At 41.8% G+C, this 17,447-nt stretch overlaps 1 protein-coding gene across 11 annotated transcripts in view; it reads right to left on the bottom strand.

The window, feature by feature from the left end:
* Positions 1-17,447, bottom strand: part of TNS1 (tensin 1) — a 483,060-nt gene that overhangs the window by 319,039 nt on the left and 146,574 nt on the right. For all 11 annotated transcript variants that reach the window (XM_075317053.1, XM_075317048.1, XM_075317047.1 and 8 more), the window contains exon 2: positions 6,955-7,069. In XM_075317053.1, coding sequence (XP_075173168.1) covers positions 6,955-7,069 — 115 coding nt within the window. The remainder of the gene's footprint in view (positions 1-6,954; positions 7,070-17,447) is intronic.

Raw genomic sequence — 17,447 nt, forward strand, 5'->3', positions numbered from 1 at the left:
ATCATATAGACTGCTGTCTGCTATACAGCACATACCGTATATATCATATAGACCGCTGTCTGGTATACAGCACATACCGTATATATCATATAGACCGCTGTCTGGTATACAGCACATACTGTATATATCATATAGACCGCTGTCTGCTATACAGCACATACTGTATATATCATATAGAGCAATGTCTGGTATACAGCACATACTGTATATATCATATAGACCACTGTCTGGTATACAGCACATACTGTATATATCATATAGAGCAATGTCTGGTATACAGCACATACTGTATATATCATATAGAGCAATGTCTGGTATACAGCACATACTGTATATATCATATAGACCACTGTCTGCTATACACCACATACTGTATATATCATATAGACCGCTGTCTGCTATACACCACATACTGTATATATCATATAGACCACTGTCTGCTATACAGCACATACAGTATATATCATATAGACCACTGTCTGGTATACAGCACATACTGTATATATCATATAGATCGCTGTCTGGTATACAGCACATACTGTATATATCATATAGATCGCTGTCTGGTATACAGCACATACTGTATAGATCATATAGACCGCTGTCTGGTATACAGCACATACTGTATATATAATATAGACCACTGTCTGCTATACAGCACATACTGTATATATCATATAGACCACTGTCTGCTATACAGCACATACTGTATATATCATATAGACCGCTGTCTGGTATACAGCACATACTGTATATATCATATAGACCACTGTCTGGTTATACAGCACATACTGTATATATCATATAGACCGCTGTCTGGTATACAGCACATACTGTATAGATCATATAGACCGCTGTCTGCTATACAGCACATACTGTATATATCATATAGACCGCTGTCTGGTATGCAGCACATACCGTATATATCATATAGACCACTGTCTGGTATACAGCACATACCGTATATATCATATAGACCGCTGTCTGCTATACAGCACATACTGTATATATCATATAGACCGCTGTCTGGTATACAGCACATACCGTATATATCATATAGACCGCTGTCTGCTATACAGCACATTCTGTATATATCATATAGACCACTGTCTGGTATACAGCACATACTGTATATATCATATAGACCACTCTCTGGTATACAGCACATACTGTATATATCATATAGACCACTGTCTGGTATACAGCACATACTGTATAGATCATATAGACCGCTGTCTGGTATGCAGCACATACTGTATATATCATATAGACCACTGTCTGGTATACAGCACATACTGTATATATCATATAGACCACTCTCTGGTATACAGCACATACTGTATATATCATATAGACCACTCTCTGGTATACAGCACATACTGTATATATCATATAGACCGCTGTCTGGTATACAGCACATACTGTATAGATCATATAGACCGCTGTCTGGTATGCAGCACATACTGTATATATCATATAGACCACTGTCTGGTATACAGCACATACCGTCTATATCATATAGACCGCTGACTGGTATACAGCACATACTGTATATATCATATAGACCACTGTCTGGTATACAGCACATACTGTATAGATCATATAGACCGCTGTCTGCTATACAGCACATACTGTATATATCATATAGAGCAATGTCTGGTATACAGCACATACTGTATATATCATATAGACCGCTGTCTGCTATACAGCACATACTGTATATATCATATAGAGCAATGTCTGGTATACAGCACATACTGTATATATCATATAGACCGCTGTCTGCTATACAGCACATACTGTATATATCATATAGAGCAATGTCTGCTATACAGCACATACTGTATATATCATATAGACCGCTGTCTGGTATACAGCACATACTGTATATATCATATAGAGCAATGTCTGGTATACAGCACATACTGTATATATCATATAGACCGCTGTCTGCTATACAGCACATACTGTATATATCATATAGACCACTGTCTGGTATACAGCACATACTGTATAGATCATATAGACCGCTGTCTGGTATACAGCACATACCGTATATATCATATAGACCGCTGTCTGGTATACAGCACATACCGTATATATCATATAGACCGCTGTCTGCTATACAGCACATTCTGTATATATCATATAGACCACTGTCTGGTATACAGCACATACTGTATATATCATATAGACCACTCTCTGGTATACAGCACATACTGTATATATCATATAGACCGCTGTCTGGTATACAGCACATACTGTATATATCATATAGAGCAATGTCTGGTATACAGCACATACTGTATATATCATATAGACCACTGTCTGGTATACAGCACATACTGTATATATCATATAGAGCAATGTCTGGTATACAGCACATACTGTATATATCATATAGAGCAATGTCTGGTATGCAGCACATACCGTATATATCATATAGACCACTGTCTGGTATACAGCACATACCGTATATATCATATAGACCGCTGTCTGCTATACAGCACATACTGTATATATCATATAGACCACTGTCTGGTATACAGCACATACTGTATAGATCATATAGACCGCTGTCTGGTATACAGCACATACCGTATATATCATATAGACCGCTGTCTGGTATACAGCACATACCGTATATATCATATAGACCGCTGTCTGCTATACAGCACATTCTGTATATATCATATAGACCACTGTCTGGTATACAGCACATACTGTATATATCATATAGACCACTCTCTGGTATACAGCACATACTGTATATATCATATAGACCACTGTCTGGTATACAGCACATACTGTATAGATCATATAGACCGCTGTCTGGTATACAGCACATACTGTATATATCATATAGACCACTCTCTGGTATACAGCACATACTGTATATATCATATAGACCACTCTCTGGTATACAGCACATACTGTATATATCATATAGACCACTGTCTGGTATACAGCACATACTGTATAGATCATATAGACCGCTGTCTGGTATGCAGCACATACTGTATATATCATATAGACCGCTGTCTGGTATACAGCACATACTGTATAGATCATATAGACCACTGTCTGGTATACAGCACATACTGTATATATCATATAGACCACTGTCTGGATAAGTCTCTATATATGGAGACTTTTGGTAATGCTGCATACAGTCATATGAAAAAGTTTGGGCACCCCTATTAATGTTAACCTTTTTTCTTTATAACAATTTGGGTTTTTGCTATTTCAGCTTCATATATCTAATAAATGATGGACTGAGTAATATTTCTGGATTGAAATGAGGTTTATTGTACTAACAGAAAATGTGCAATCCGCATTTAAACTAAATTTGACAGGAGCAAAAGTATGGGCACCCTTATCAATTTCTTGATTTGAGCACTCCTAACTACGTTTTACTGACTTACTAAAGCAGTAAATTGGTTTTGTAACCTCATTGAGCTTTGAACTTCATAGGCAGGTGTATCCAATCATGAGAAAAGGTAGTTAAGGTGGCCACTTGCAAGTTGTTCTCCTATTTGAATCTCCTATGAAGAGTGGCATCATGGGCTCCTCAAAACAACTCTCAAATGATCTGAAAACAAAGATTATTCAACCTAGTTGTTCAGGGGAAGGTACAAAAAGTTGTCTCAGAGATTTAAACTGTCAGTTTCCACTGTGAGGAACATAGTAAGGAAATGGAAGAACACAGGTACAGTTCTTGTTAAGCCCAGAAGTGGCAGGCCAAGAAAAATATCAGAAAGGCAGAGAAGAAGAATGGTGAGAACAGTCAAGGACAATCCACAGACCACCTCCAAAGACCTGCAGCATCATCTTGCTGCAGATGGTGTCAATGTGCATCGGTCAACAATACAGCGCACGTTGCACAAGGAGAAGCTGTATGGGAGAGTGATGCGAAAGAAGCCGTTTCTGCAAGCACGCCACAAACAGAGTCGCCTGAGGTATGCAAAAGCACATTTGGACAAGCCAGTTACATTTTGGAAGAAGGTCCTGTGGACTGATGAAACAAAGATTGAGTTGTTTGGTCATACAAAAAGGCGTTATGCATGGAGGCAAAAAAACACGGCATTCCAAGAAAAGCACTTGCTACCCACAGTAAAATTTGGTGGAGGTTCCATCATGCTTTGGGGCTGTGTGGCCAATGCCAGCACCGGGAATCTTGTTAAAGTTGAGGGTCGCATGGATTCAACTCAGTATCAGCAGATTCTTGACAATAATGTGCAGGAATCAGTGACGAAGTTGAAGTTACGCAGGGGACGGATATTTCAGCAAGACAATGATCCAAAACACCGCTCCAAATCTACTCAGGCATTCATGCAGAGGAACAATTACAATGTTCTGGAATGGCCATCCCAGTCCCCAGACCTGAATATCATTGAAAATCTGTGGGATGATGTGAAGCGGCTGTCCATGCTCGGCGACCATCAAACTTAACTGAACTGGAATTGTTTTGTAACCAGGAATGGTCAAATCTACCTTCATCCAGGATCCAGGAACTCATTAAAAGCTACAGGAAGCGACTAGAGGCTGTGATTTTTGCAAAAGGAGGATCTACAAAATATTAATGTCACTTTTATGTTGAGGTGCCCATTTTTTTTGCATCGGTCAAATTTTGTTTAAATGCGGATTGCACATTTTCTGTTAGTACAATAAACCTCATTTCAATCCAGAAATATTACTCAGTCCATCAGTTATTAGATATATGAAACTGAAATAGCAAAAACCCAAATTGTTATAAAAGAAAAAAGATTAACATTAATAGGGGTGCCCAAACTTTTTCATATGACTGTACTTTGTTTTTATTGTCTTTACATGTCCCCATTAATTGTAAAGTGCTGCAGAATTTGTTGGTGCTATATACATAAAATTAATTAATTATTATTATTTATTATTATTATGGAATAAAATAAAACAGAATGCAAATGATCTCTCTCCCAAAGAAGAAAACCTCACAGGAGCCAGCTATCAGATAGCAACTGCAGTGTACATCAGGGATCCTAAATTATTATTATTATTATAGCGCCATTTATTCCATGGCGCTTTACAAGTGAAAGAGCGTATACGTACAACAATCATTAACAGTACAAAACAAGTACAAAACAGACTAGTATAAGAGGAGAGAGGATGTGTCTAGATGTGGAGCCATACCGCTGCTGGAAACACTACTACTCCTATCATACTGTGAGATCCTGGGACTATCAGAACATGATAAGAGTTTTAGTATTTAACAGCCATAGAGCCACAGGGAGACTGCTCAATTCTCCAGTCAATGGCCGATTCTTCAATGAGAAACCCATGGAGCTGACACTTCCCACAGCCTAAGGCTATGTGCCCACGTGTGTGCGCTCTGCACCGCAGCATTTTGTCACTGCATGACCGCTTCAGAGCGCAGCTGAAAAGCTCCGTTCTGAAACTTTGGTGACTGCAGAATTCGTGCGCTCTGGATGCTGCCTCTCCCTATAGACAGAATGGAGACAGCATGCAAAGCGCACAAAAGACGTGACATGTTGCTTTTTACAACGCAGCGATTTGGCAGCATGCAAATCGCTGCGTTCTAAAACGCTACGTGGGCATGGATTATGCACAATCTTCATAGATTGTGCTGGGGACGCAGGACGCATGCAGTTACGCTGCGGTGCAGAACGCAGCGTAGCTGCATGCAATACACACACACACACGTGGTCACATAGCCTAATACAATGCAACAATCTAGATAATCAGAGTGTTCTGTACATGGGATACAATGTATCGAGGATGAGGCAGATCTGTGCAGTCGGTGTACATGCTCCATAGCGGGTTTTCTACACAAGATACATTTGTAGCAATCCCTCCGCGGTGAGAATATTCCGTCTCTACAGGTGTTCAGCCAATGAATGTTTGCAGAAATTTTTTCAGAGATGCTGAAAATGAAGAGAGTTACATAGACAGACAGAATATCCATTAAATCCAGGACTTTGGGGATTACCGTTGTTCCTCCGCCAGCCTAATGTATGAAGACCTAGCAGCATTCTTACAACATTGCATCGTATGATGTAGCAGAGCTCGCTGTGTTTCCTCAATGATTCCTGGGGTTCAGGAGTACACTTACGCTTCTGCTTTCTTGAGAAATACAAATGCAATACTGTCTTGCCTGATATAACTTTGATAGTAAACATCAGATTTGCTCACCTTGAAGGGTTGTGAATCCCACAACCATGATCTGGAATGAAAATGTGACACAGCTGCTGCAGAATCCACAGGACTGAAGGTCAGAGGATTAATGTGCAGTGTCTGATATTGCAGCTTAGGGTACTTTCACACCTCCGGTTTTTCTTCTGCGGCACACTCCGGCACTTTGCAGGAAAATCGCAACCGTTTTTTTTGCTGCCGGTTGCGATTTTCCTGCGTAGACTTTAATTAGTGCCGCATTGTGCCGCATGGCCTTGCGTTCCATCCGGTTTTTGCCGCATGCGGCAGATTTAGCCGATGCGGCGGCCGGATGGAACGTTGCCTGGCACGTTTTTTCGTGCGGCAAAAAAAACTGCATCGCGCCGCATTCGGCCGATGCGGCGCATCTCTCAATGCAAGCCTATGGCGGCCGGATGCGGTGCGATGCGGCAAATACCGCATTCGGCCGCCGCATGCGGTTTTTGCCACTGCGCATGCTCAGTAGCATGCCGCAAGCGGCAAAAACCGGCGGGCCGCATGGGAAAAACTTATGCAAAGGATGCGGTGTTTTCACCGCATCCGTTGCATAGCTTGCACAGCCGGATTGAGCCGCACAACTCAAGCCGGATGTGTGAAAGTAGCCTTAGCTCCATGGAAGTGAACGAGGCTGAGCTGCGTTATCACACGTAGGACGAGGACAGGTGTGGAGCTCTTTACTCAAGAAAGCGTTTTGTTAAATGCTAGATAAATTGGTTAAAGTTTTTGGAAAGGGCAGAAAGTTGCACTCACCTCGACAAGCGCTGCCCTCCCGGGTGATGGCCTGCTTACACACGCTGCAGGATTTCACCTTCTTGAAGTTCTTTACTTTGAATGTGTGACAGTTCTGTGCATCCAGATCCTCAGGCTGGAAAACAAGACATCAGGTCAATATTTATATTACATACAGTATGTCAAACAGATTACATACAGAAAGCTAAAATATCAGCATCATCCGAGGAATCCAGCACCTGCAAGTCAATCAGCACGGGCTCAGAGCTAAACCATGCATAGCCCTCCAGTCACAGCCAGAGCTGCAATCACAATTCTACTAATCACTGTTAGGCTATGTGCGCACTTTGCTTTTTACCTGCTTTTTACCTGCTTTTTACCTGCTTTTTCAACTGCAGAGTTTAATGCCAAAATGGTTGTGTTCTGCTTTCTAGCAAAGTCTATGGGAATTTGGTTTTCTTGTCCGCACTTTGCAGCTCAAACTGCAGCCTTTTTGTTGCAGAACTTTGGTCAAAAACTCAGCTTTGCAGGGCAAAACCCAAATGGCAAAAACAATTGTCATGTTTTTGTTTTTGCCATTTGGGTTTTGCCCTGCAAAGCTGAGTTTTTGACCAAAGTTCTGCAACAAAAAGGCTGCAGTTTGAACTGCATAGTGCGGACAAGAAAACCAAATTCCCATAGACTTTGCTTGAAAAGCAGAACACAACCATTTTGGCATTAAACGCTGCAGTTGAAAAAGCAGCAAAAAAGCAGGTAAAAAGCAAAGTGCGCACATAGCCTCACTATATGACTGCATTAGTCCAGCAATGAAAGATGGAGGTCATTACTCATTCCTGGTGTGCACACTACATCTACTACAATGCAGCCCAGCGGCGGACGCAGGACGTGTAGTGCTCATTATAGCCATACTGTTGTATCTCACTAACAGATGACAAGGCAATGAAATTATTATTTATTATTATGGCGCCATCAATTCCATGGCGCTTTACATGTGAAAGGGTTATATATAATAGGGACAAGTACAATAATCATAAACAATACAAGGCACAGACTGGTACAGGAGGAGAGAGGACCCTGCCCGCGAGGGCTCACAGTCTACAGGAGGAGAGAGGACCCTGCCTGCGAGGGCTCACAGTCTACAGGAGGAAAGAGGACCCTGCCTGCGAGGGCTCACAGTCTACAGGAAGAGAGAGGACCCTGTCTGCGAGGGCTCACAATCTACAGGAGGAGAGAGGACCCTGCCCGCGAGGGCTCACAGTCTACAGGAGGAGAGAGGACCCTGCCCGCGAGGGCTCACAGTCTACAGGAGGAGAGAGGACCCTGCCCGCGAGGGATCACAGTCTACAGGAGGAGAGAGGACCCTGCCCGCGAGGGATCACAGTCTACAGGAGGAGAGAGGACCCTGCCCGCGAGGGATCACAGTCTACAGGAGGAGAGAGGACCCTGCCTGCGAGGGCTCACAGTCTACAGGAAGAGAGAGGACCCTGTCTGCGAGGGCTCACAATCTACAGGAGGAGAGAGGACCCTGCCTGCGAGGGCTCACAGTCTACAGGAGGAGAGAGGACCCTGCCCGCGAGGGCTCACAGTCTACAGGAAGAGAGAGGACCCTGCCCGCGAGGGCTCACAGTCTACAGGAGGAGAGAGGACCCTGCCCGCGAGGGCTCACAGTCTACAGGAGGAGAGAGGACCCTGCCCGCGAGGGCTCACAGTCTACAGGAGGAGAGAGGACCCTGCCCGCGAGGGCTCACAGTCTACAGGAGGAGAGAGGACCCTGCCCGCGAGGGCTCACAGTCTACAGGAGGAGAGAGGACCCTGCCTGCGAGGGCTCACAGTCTACAGGAGGAGAGAGGACCCTGCCCGCGAGGGCTCACAGTCTACAGGAGGAGAGAGGACCCTGCCCGCGAGGGCTCACAGTCAACAATGAAATGCAATATATTTACATAAAAGGTGACTATTGATTGCTACCGGAATTAAACATTTATGTATGCAGACTTTAGCACTGTTATATGTGAAAACTTATGCAATATCATCTCATGAGAACCAGCTTACACTGCAACTCAGGTCTGGTATTCTCTATACATGGCTGCACAGAGTATATGAAAGCACTGCACATGCTGTTCTCAGAATGGCCAGCAGATGGCAGCAAACTCCTTTCTATAGAACAGTCCTAAATCTAAAGGCCAAACATAAGTTCATGGTAATAATAAAAATATTAATTATTATTATTATTATCATCATCATCATTACTACAGGAAGGTCTCGGGTTTCTGAGCAACTTTCAGTAAAGTAGGAAAAACTTGCAGTTTATACACTAAGAGCCGCTGCTGGGATGATAATGAGGAATCCCCGGTGGGATCAGTATGAGGCAATATTGGCTGTCCCCAGATTAACCCCAAAACTTGGAAATGGCTAAAAATAGTAATGGACGTTATTGCTAAAAAGAATGATGAATGGTAGAATAGAAAAGGATTTATAGTGACTAAACTTCCCAACCTCAGAGGAAAACACATTAAAATTGTATGATATAATGTATCAGCGCAGACACACTGTATCAGTCTGGATTCCAGAATGTTTACATTACAAATCATTGTCTGGACTGGATACAATTGTAACAGCTGTGAACGGTATCACTGGCGTCCAACATCTAGATATCAACAAGGAAGCATCTATTCACTGAAAGCAAGCAGAGATCTTAAAAAAGTGAAGGATTAAAATGCAAACCCTGCATAGCACTGAGTGAGCAGCCACTGTCCACCAGCAGAGGACTGGTTAACGATGGTGGGCTTGTGAGGTGCCCGCCGCTGGGTGGCATCGTCTCAGCCTGCATGGCTTTACTTTTACTCTATAAAACTGCGCCAAACACTGAAGGATTCATAGGAAAAGAGAAAAGGAGGAACTGACCTGTCTTCCCCCCAAAAGCTATCCCCCTTCCGCTGTCCTGTCTGCGACCACCCAAGTGCTCTGGTTCTGATTTCCTTTATTAATGACATCTGGATCCCAGCTGAACTGGGAAAGCCCTCGCTGAAAAAAGATCTGCAGCCATGGGGGGGGTAGAGGTTGATTGCACAAAAATGCAGTAAATAGATAGTTATGTTTGGAGTTGCAAAATTTTGGCATTAAAAATACATTGCTACTTAAAAAAAAAACACACTAAAAAACACCCAGAATTTTACATGCATTTATACAGGCTCCACGTGAAAGTATATGGGCAAAAAATGACCCCGAAACTGCAGAGTTCTTCAGTGTCTTTAAATGCACAATGGACACAAGTTTTTAGGAATCAGATCCACTTTGTTTGAACTTCTGAGAGCAGTGGACAGTGGAAATATCACACACAAAAAAGAAACCGCATGAAAAGAAAACACAAAGATAACATGATCTAGAGCGGCGCTTCTAATAGAGACTCATCTGAGGTTAAAGGATCAGCAGATATTCATAGGACTTTACATAAATCCATTACATTATTATAATAAGACACTCTCCATACTAACCCACTATGAACAAAGAATATAACTACTATAATACTGCCCCCTATGTACAAGAATATAACTACTATAATACTGCCCCTATGTACAAGAATATAACTACTATAATACTGCCCCTATGTACAAGAATATAACTACTATAATACTGCCCCCTATATACAAGAATATAACTACTATAATACTGCCCCTATGTACAAGAATATAACTACTATAATACTGCTCCCTATGTACAAGACTATAACTACTATAATACTGCCCCTATATACAAGAATATAACTACTATAATACTGCTCCTATGTACAAGAATATAACTACTATAATACTGCCCCTATGTACAAGAATATAACTACTATAATACTGCTCCCTATGTACAAGAATATAACTACTATAATACTGCCCCTATGTACAAGAATATAACTACTATAATACTGCTCCCTATGTACAAGAATATAACTACTATAATACTGCCCCTATATACAAGAATATAACTACTATAATACTGCTCCTATGTACAAGAATATAACTACTATAATACTGCCCCTATGTACAAGAATATAACTACTATAATACTGCTCCCTATGTACAAGAATATAACTACTATAATACTGCCCCTATATACAAGAATATAACTACTATAATACTGCCCCTATGTACAAGAATATAACTACTATAATACTGCTCCCTATGTACAAGAATATAACTACTACAATACTGCCCCCTATGTACAAGAATATAACTACTATAATACTGCCCCTATGTACAAGAATATAACTACTATAATACTGCTCCCTATGTACAAGAATATAACTACTATAATACTGCCCCTATATACAAGAATATAACTACTATAATACTGCTCCTATGTACAAGAATATAACTACTATAATACTGCCCCTATGTACAAGAATATAACTACTATAATACTGCTCCCTATGTACAAGAATATAACTACTATAATACTGCCCCTATATACAAGAATATAACTACTATAATACTGCCCCTATGTACAAGAATATAACTACTATAATACTGCTCCCTATGTACAAGAATATAACTACTACAATACTGCCCCCTATGTACAAGAACATAACTACTATAATACTGGCCCCTATGTACAAGAATATAACTACTATAATACTGCCCTATGTACAAGAATATAAGTACTATAATACTGCCCCTATGTACAGGAATTTAACTGCTATAATACTACCCCCTATGTACAAGAATATAACTACTATAATACTGCCCCTATGTACAGGAATATAACTGCTATAATATTGCTCACTATGTACAGGAATATAACTACTATAATACTGCCCCCTATGTACAAGATCTTATAACTACTATAATACTGTCCCTATGTACAAGAATATATCTACTATAATACTGCCCCCTATGTACAAGAATATAACTACTATAATACTGTTCCCTATGTACAAGAATATAACTACTATAATACTGCCCCCTATGTACAAGAATATAACTACTATAATACTGTTCCCTATGTACAAGAATATAACTACTATAATACTGCCCCTATGTGCAAGAATATAACTGCTATAATACTGCTCCTATGTACAAGAATATAACTACTATAATACTGCTCCTATGTGCAAGAATATAACTGCTATAATATTGCTCCTATGTAAAAGAATATAACTACTATAATACTGCTCCTATGTGCAAGAATATAACTGCTATAATACTGCTCCTATGTACAAGAATATAACTACTATAATACTGCCCCTATGTGCAAGAATATAACTGCTATAATACTGCTCCTATGTACAAGAATATAACTACTATAACACTGCTCCTATGTACAAGAATATAACTACTATAATACTGCTCCTATGTACAAGAATATAACTACTATAATACTGCTATGTACAAGAATATAACCACTATAATACTGCTCCCCTATGTACAAGAATATAACTACTATAATACTGCTCCTATGTACAAGAATATAACTACTATAATACTGCCCCTATGTACAAGAATATACCTACTATAATACTGCCCCTATTTACAAGAATATAACTACTATAATACTGCCCCTATTTACAAGAATATAACTACTATAATACTGCCCCCTATGTGCAAGAATATAACGACCACAAAACTGTTCAAAATGGTGACCAAACAGTATCAAGAAAACCAAGGATCCCACCAGACAGGTCAGGGATAAAGTTGTGGAGAAGAGTAAAGCAGGGTTAGGTTATAAAGAAAAAATATCCCAAGCTCTGAACATCTCACAGAGCACTGTTTAGTCCACCATCCAAACACATAAGGAGTATGTCACAACTGCACACCTACAAGATACGGCCATTCACCAAAAGTGACATCCCAAGGAGCGTACTAAAGAGAAAAGCAGTCGTGAAGCCCATGGTCACTGGAGGAACCACAGAGATCACAGCACAGGGGCAGAATGTGTCCACAGGATGACTAATACTCATATATTCCACAAAAATAACCTTTATGGAATAGAGGCAAGAAAAAACATTTTTGAAAGCAAGAAGCCATGAGAAGTCCCATTTACAGTTTCCAAAAAGCAATGTAGGGGACACACCGAGGATGTGGAGGAAGGGACTTTGGTCAAAAGAGACCAAAGTAGAACTTTTTGGGCTAAATGCAAAACACTATGTGTTGCAGAAAACTTTTCCTGCACATCACCCTGACAACACCATCCCCACCGTCACACATGGTGGCAGCATCCTGCTCTGGGGAGCCTCTCCTTCAGCAGGGTCAGGGAAGCTGGTCAGAGTTGACGGGAAGATGGAGCTAAATACAGGGCAATCCCGGAGGAAAACCTGTTACAGGCTGCAGAAGACAATACTGGAGCGTAGTTTCACCTTCCAGCAGGACAACGACCCTCAACATCCTGCAGATCTACAATGGAGAGTTTAGATCTGAGCCTGTTCCTGTGTGTGACCGGCCGAGTCACAGCCCAGACCCAAATCCACCGAGAATCTGTGACAAGACGGGAAAATCACCGATCACAGACGTCTCCATCCAATCTCACTGAGCAAGAGAAGAAGAGGAAAATGTCACCTGTAGATGAGCAAAGCTGGAGAGACCCACCCCAAAACAGAGAGAAAGGTGGTCCTACAAAGTGCTGATCAGGGGGGATGAATACAAATGCAAGACAGAGAAAGGTGGTCCTACAAAGTACTGATCAGGGGGGATGAATACACATTCAAGACAGAAAAAGGTGGTCCTACAAAGTACTGATCAGGGGGGATGAATACACATGCAAGACAGAGAAAGGTGGTCCTACAAAGTGCTGATCAGGGGGGATGAATACAAATGCAAGACAGAGAAAGGTGGTCCTACAAATTACTGATCGGTGGGATGAATACAAATGCAAGACAGAAAAAGGTGATCCTACAAAGTGCTGGTCGGGGGGATGAATACAAATGCAAGACAGAGAAAGGTGGTCCTAAAAAGTACTGATCGGGGGGATGAATACAAGTGCAAGACAGAAAAAGGTGGTCCTACAAAGTACTGATCAGGGGGGATGAATACACATTCAAGACAGAGAAGGGTGGTCCTACAAATTACTGATCGGGGGGGGTGAATACAAATGCAAGACAGAGAAAGGTGGTCCTACAAATTACTGATCGGGGGGATGAATACAAATGCAAGACAGAAAAAGGTGGTCCTACAAAGTACTGATCGGGGGGATGAATACAAATGCAAGACAGAGAAAGGTGGTCCTACAAAGTGCTGATCAGGGGGGATGAATACAAATGCAAGACAGAGAAAGGTGGTCCTACAAATTACTGATAGGGGGGATGAATACAAATGCAAGACAGAAAAAGGTGGTCCTACAAAGTACTGATCAGGGGGTTGAATACAAATGCAAGACAGAGAAAGGTGATCCTACAAAGTGCTGGTCGGGGGGATGAATACAAATGCAAGACAGAAAAAGGTGGTCCTACAAAGTGCTGATCAGGGGGGCTGAATACAAATGCAAGACAGAGAAAGGTGGTCCTACAAATTACTGATCGGGGGGGGTGAATACAAATGCAAGACAGAGAAAGGTGGTCCTACAAATTACTGATCGGGGGGATGAATACAAATGCAAGACAGAAAAAGGTGGTCCTACAAAGTACTGATCGAGGGGATGAATACAAATGCAAGACAGAGAAAGGTGGTCCTACAAAGTGCTGATCAGGGGGGATGAATGCACATTCAAGACAGAGAAAGGTGGTCTTACAAATTACTGATCGGGGGGGGGGGTGAATACAAATGCAAGACAGAGAAAGGTGGTCCTACAAATTAATGATCGGGAGGGATGAATACAAATGCAGGACAGAAAAAGGTGGTCCTACAAAGTACTGATCAGGGGGGATGAATACACATTCAAGACAGAGAAAGGTGGTCTTACAAATTACTGATCGGGGGGGGGGGATGAATACAAATGCAAGACAGAGAAAGGTGATCCTACAAAGTACTGATCAGGGGGATGAATACAAATGCAAGACAGAAAAAGGTGGTCCTACAAAGTACTGATCGGGGGCATGAATACAAATGCAAGACAGAGAAAGGTGGTCCTACAAAGTACTGATCGGGGGCATGAATACAAATGCAAGACAGAGAAAGGTGGTCCTACAAAGTACTGCACGTTACAAATTTCAGATTTATATTTTTAAAATATTTAGAACACCCGGTGTCATTTCCTTTACACTTCACAAATATTTGCACTTATTGTTGCGATCACATCAAATCCCAATAATGTACATTTAGGTTTATGGGTGTAACGTGAAAAACTGTGAAAAAGTTTACAGGGTATGAATATTTTTCAAGGCCCTTAATGTGCTCTGATTTTCCAGATGGATTAGAAGATGATGTATGATTGCTCAACACGGAACCTCGACGGACGAATCCTAAAGAAACACGATACTCATTAATACGGCCCAGATGTTCCCTGTAAATTCAATCCCATAAAGCTTAGACTGACATTGGCTGTGAAGTCAGAAAAAATAAAATCCAGAGGTTTTGTAATATGTAATATATAATATATAATATATATATATATACATACATACACACACACACATACACACACACACAGTACAGACAAAAAGTTTGGACACACCTCATTTTCAAAGAGTTTTCTTTATTTTCATGACTGAAAATTGTAGATTTACATTGAAGGCATCAAAACTATGAATTATCACATGTGGAATGAAATACTTAAAAAAGTGTGAAACAACTGAAAATATGTCTTCTATTCTAGGCTCTTCAAAGTAGCCGCCTTTTGCTTTGATTACTGCTTTGCACACTCTTGGCATTCTCTTGATGAGCTTCAAGAGGTAGTCACCGGAAATGGTCTTCCAACAGTCTTGAAGGAGTTCCCAGAGATGCTTAGCACTTGTTGGCTCTTTTGCCTTCACTCTGCGGTCCAGCTCACTCCAAACCCTCTCGATTGGGTTCAGGTCTTGTGACTTTGGAGGCTAGGTCATCTGGCGTAGCACCCCATCACTCTCCTTCTTAAGGCTACTTTACACACTGCGATATCGGTCCAGATATCGCTAGTGTGGGTACCCGCCCCCATCTGTTGCGCGACACGGGCAAATCGCTGCCTGTGCCGCACAACATCGCCCAGACCCGTCACACATACTTACCTGCCCGGCGACGTCGCTGTGACCGGCGAACCGCCTCCTTTCTAAGGGGGGCGGTCTGTGCGGCATCACAGCGACGTCACTGAGCGGCCGCCCAATAGCAGCGGAGGGGCGGAGCTAAGCAGGACGTAACATCCCGCCCACCTCCTTCCTTCCTCATAGCAGCCGGGAGGCAGGTAAGGAGAGCTTCCTCGTTCCTGCGGCGTCACACATAGCGATGTGTGCTGCCGCAGGAGCGACGAACTACATCATTACTGCTGCAGTAACGATAATCGAGAATGGACCCCCATGTCACCGATGAGCGATTTTGCACGTTTTTGCAACGATGCAAAATCGCTCTTCGGTGTCCAACGCAGCAACATCGCTAATGCGGCCGGATGTGCGTCACAAATTCCGTGACCCCAACGACTGCGCATTAGCGATGTCGCAGCGTGTAAAGCCCCCTTTAGTCAAATAGCCCTTACACAGCCTGGAGGTCTGTTTGGGGTCATTGTCCTGTTGAAAAATAAATGATGGTCCAACTAAACGCAAACCGGATGGAATAGCACGCCGCTGCAAGATGCTGTGTTAGGCATGCTGGTTCTGTATGCCTTCAATTTTGAATAAATCCCCAACAGTGTCACCAGCAAAGCCCCCCCCCCCCCCCACCATCACACCTCCTCCTCCATGCTTCACGGTGGGAACCAGCCATGTAGAGTCCATCCATTCACCTTTTCTACAAAGACACGGTGGTTGGATCCAAAGATCTCAAATTTGGTCTCATCAGAGCAAAGCACAGATTTCCACTGGTCTAATGTCCATTCCTTGTGTTCTTTAGCCCAAACAAGTCTCTTCTGCTTGTTGCCTGTCCTTAGCAGTGGTTTCCTAGCAGCTATTTTACCATGAAGGCTGATGCACAAAGTCTCCTCTTAACAGTTGTTCTAGAGGTGAGAAAGTGTGTCCAAACTTTTTCAGTGCAGTTTTAGAAAATTGTTCTACATGGAAGTTATCATCACGCTGCACACGACTGATCAGATCTGCATTTTACAATTATGATTGAATGGTGCCCAGATCAGCTCTGATTAGCTCATTAACCCCTAAATGCTCATTCTCTGTTTATTAATATACATTCACAATAGGCGGCAGGTGATAAAAAGTTATGCAGAGTATAAGTATAATAAAAATAAAGTTTGAACAAAAAAAAGCTATCCTATTTGTAGACAGTTTCCATGTATCAACCAAAACTTTGTTTGCAGTGCACCGAATACAATGAATGCAAATACTGCAGCTTTAAGCTGGTGTCACAGCGGCTGCTAATTCCCTGGGATATAACATCCTCTGATTTGGAGCCAATTTAGCTGCTTCCGTTTTACTGTTCGACCGAACCGTATAAGAACAAACAGCGAGGCAAAATGTTTAT

The sequence above is a fragment of the Anomaloglossus baeobatrachus genome, chromosome 7 (assembly GCF_048569485.1).
Source record: "Anomaloglossus baeobatrachus isolate aAnoBae1 chromosome 7, aAnoBae1.hap1, whole genome shotgun sequence".
In the NCBI taxonomy this organism is placed as follows: domain Eukaryota; kingdom Metazoa; phylum Chordata; class Amphibia; order Anura; family Aromobatidae; genus Anomaloglossus; species Anomaloglossus baeobatrachus.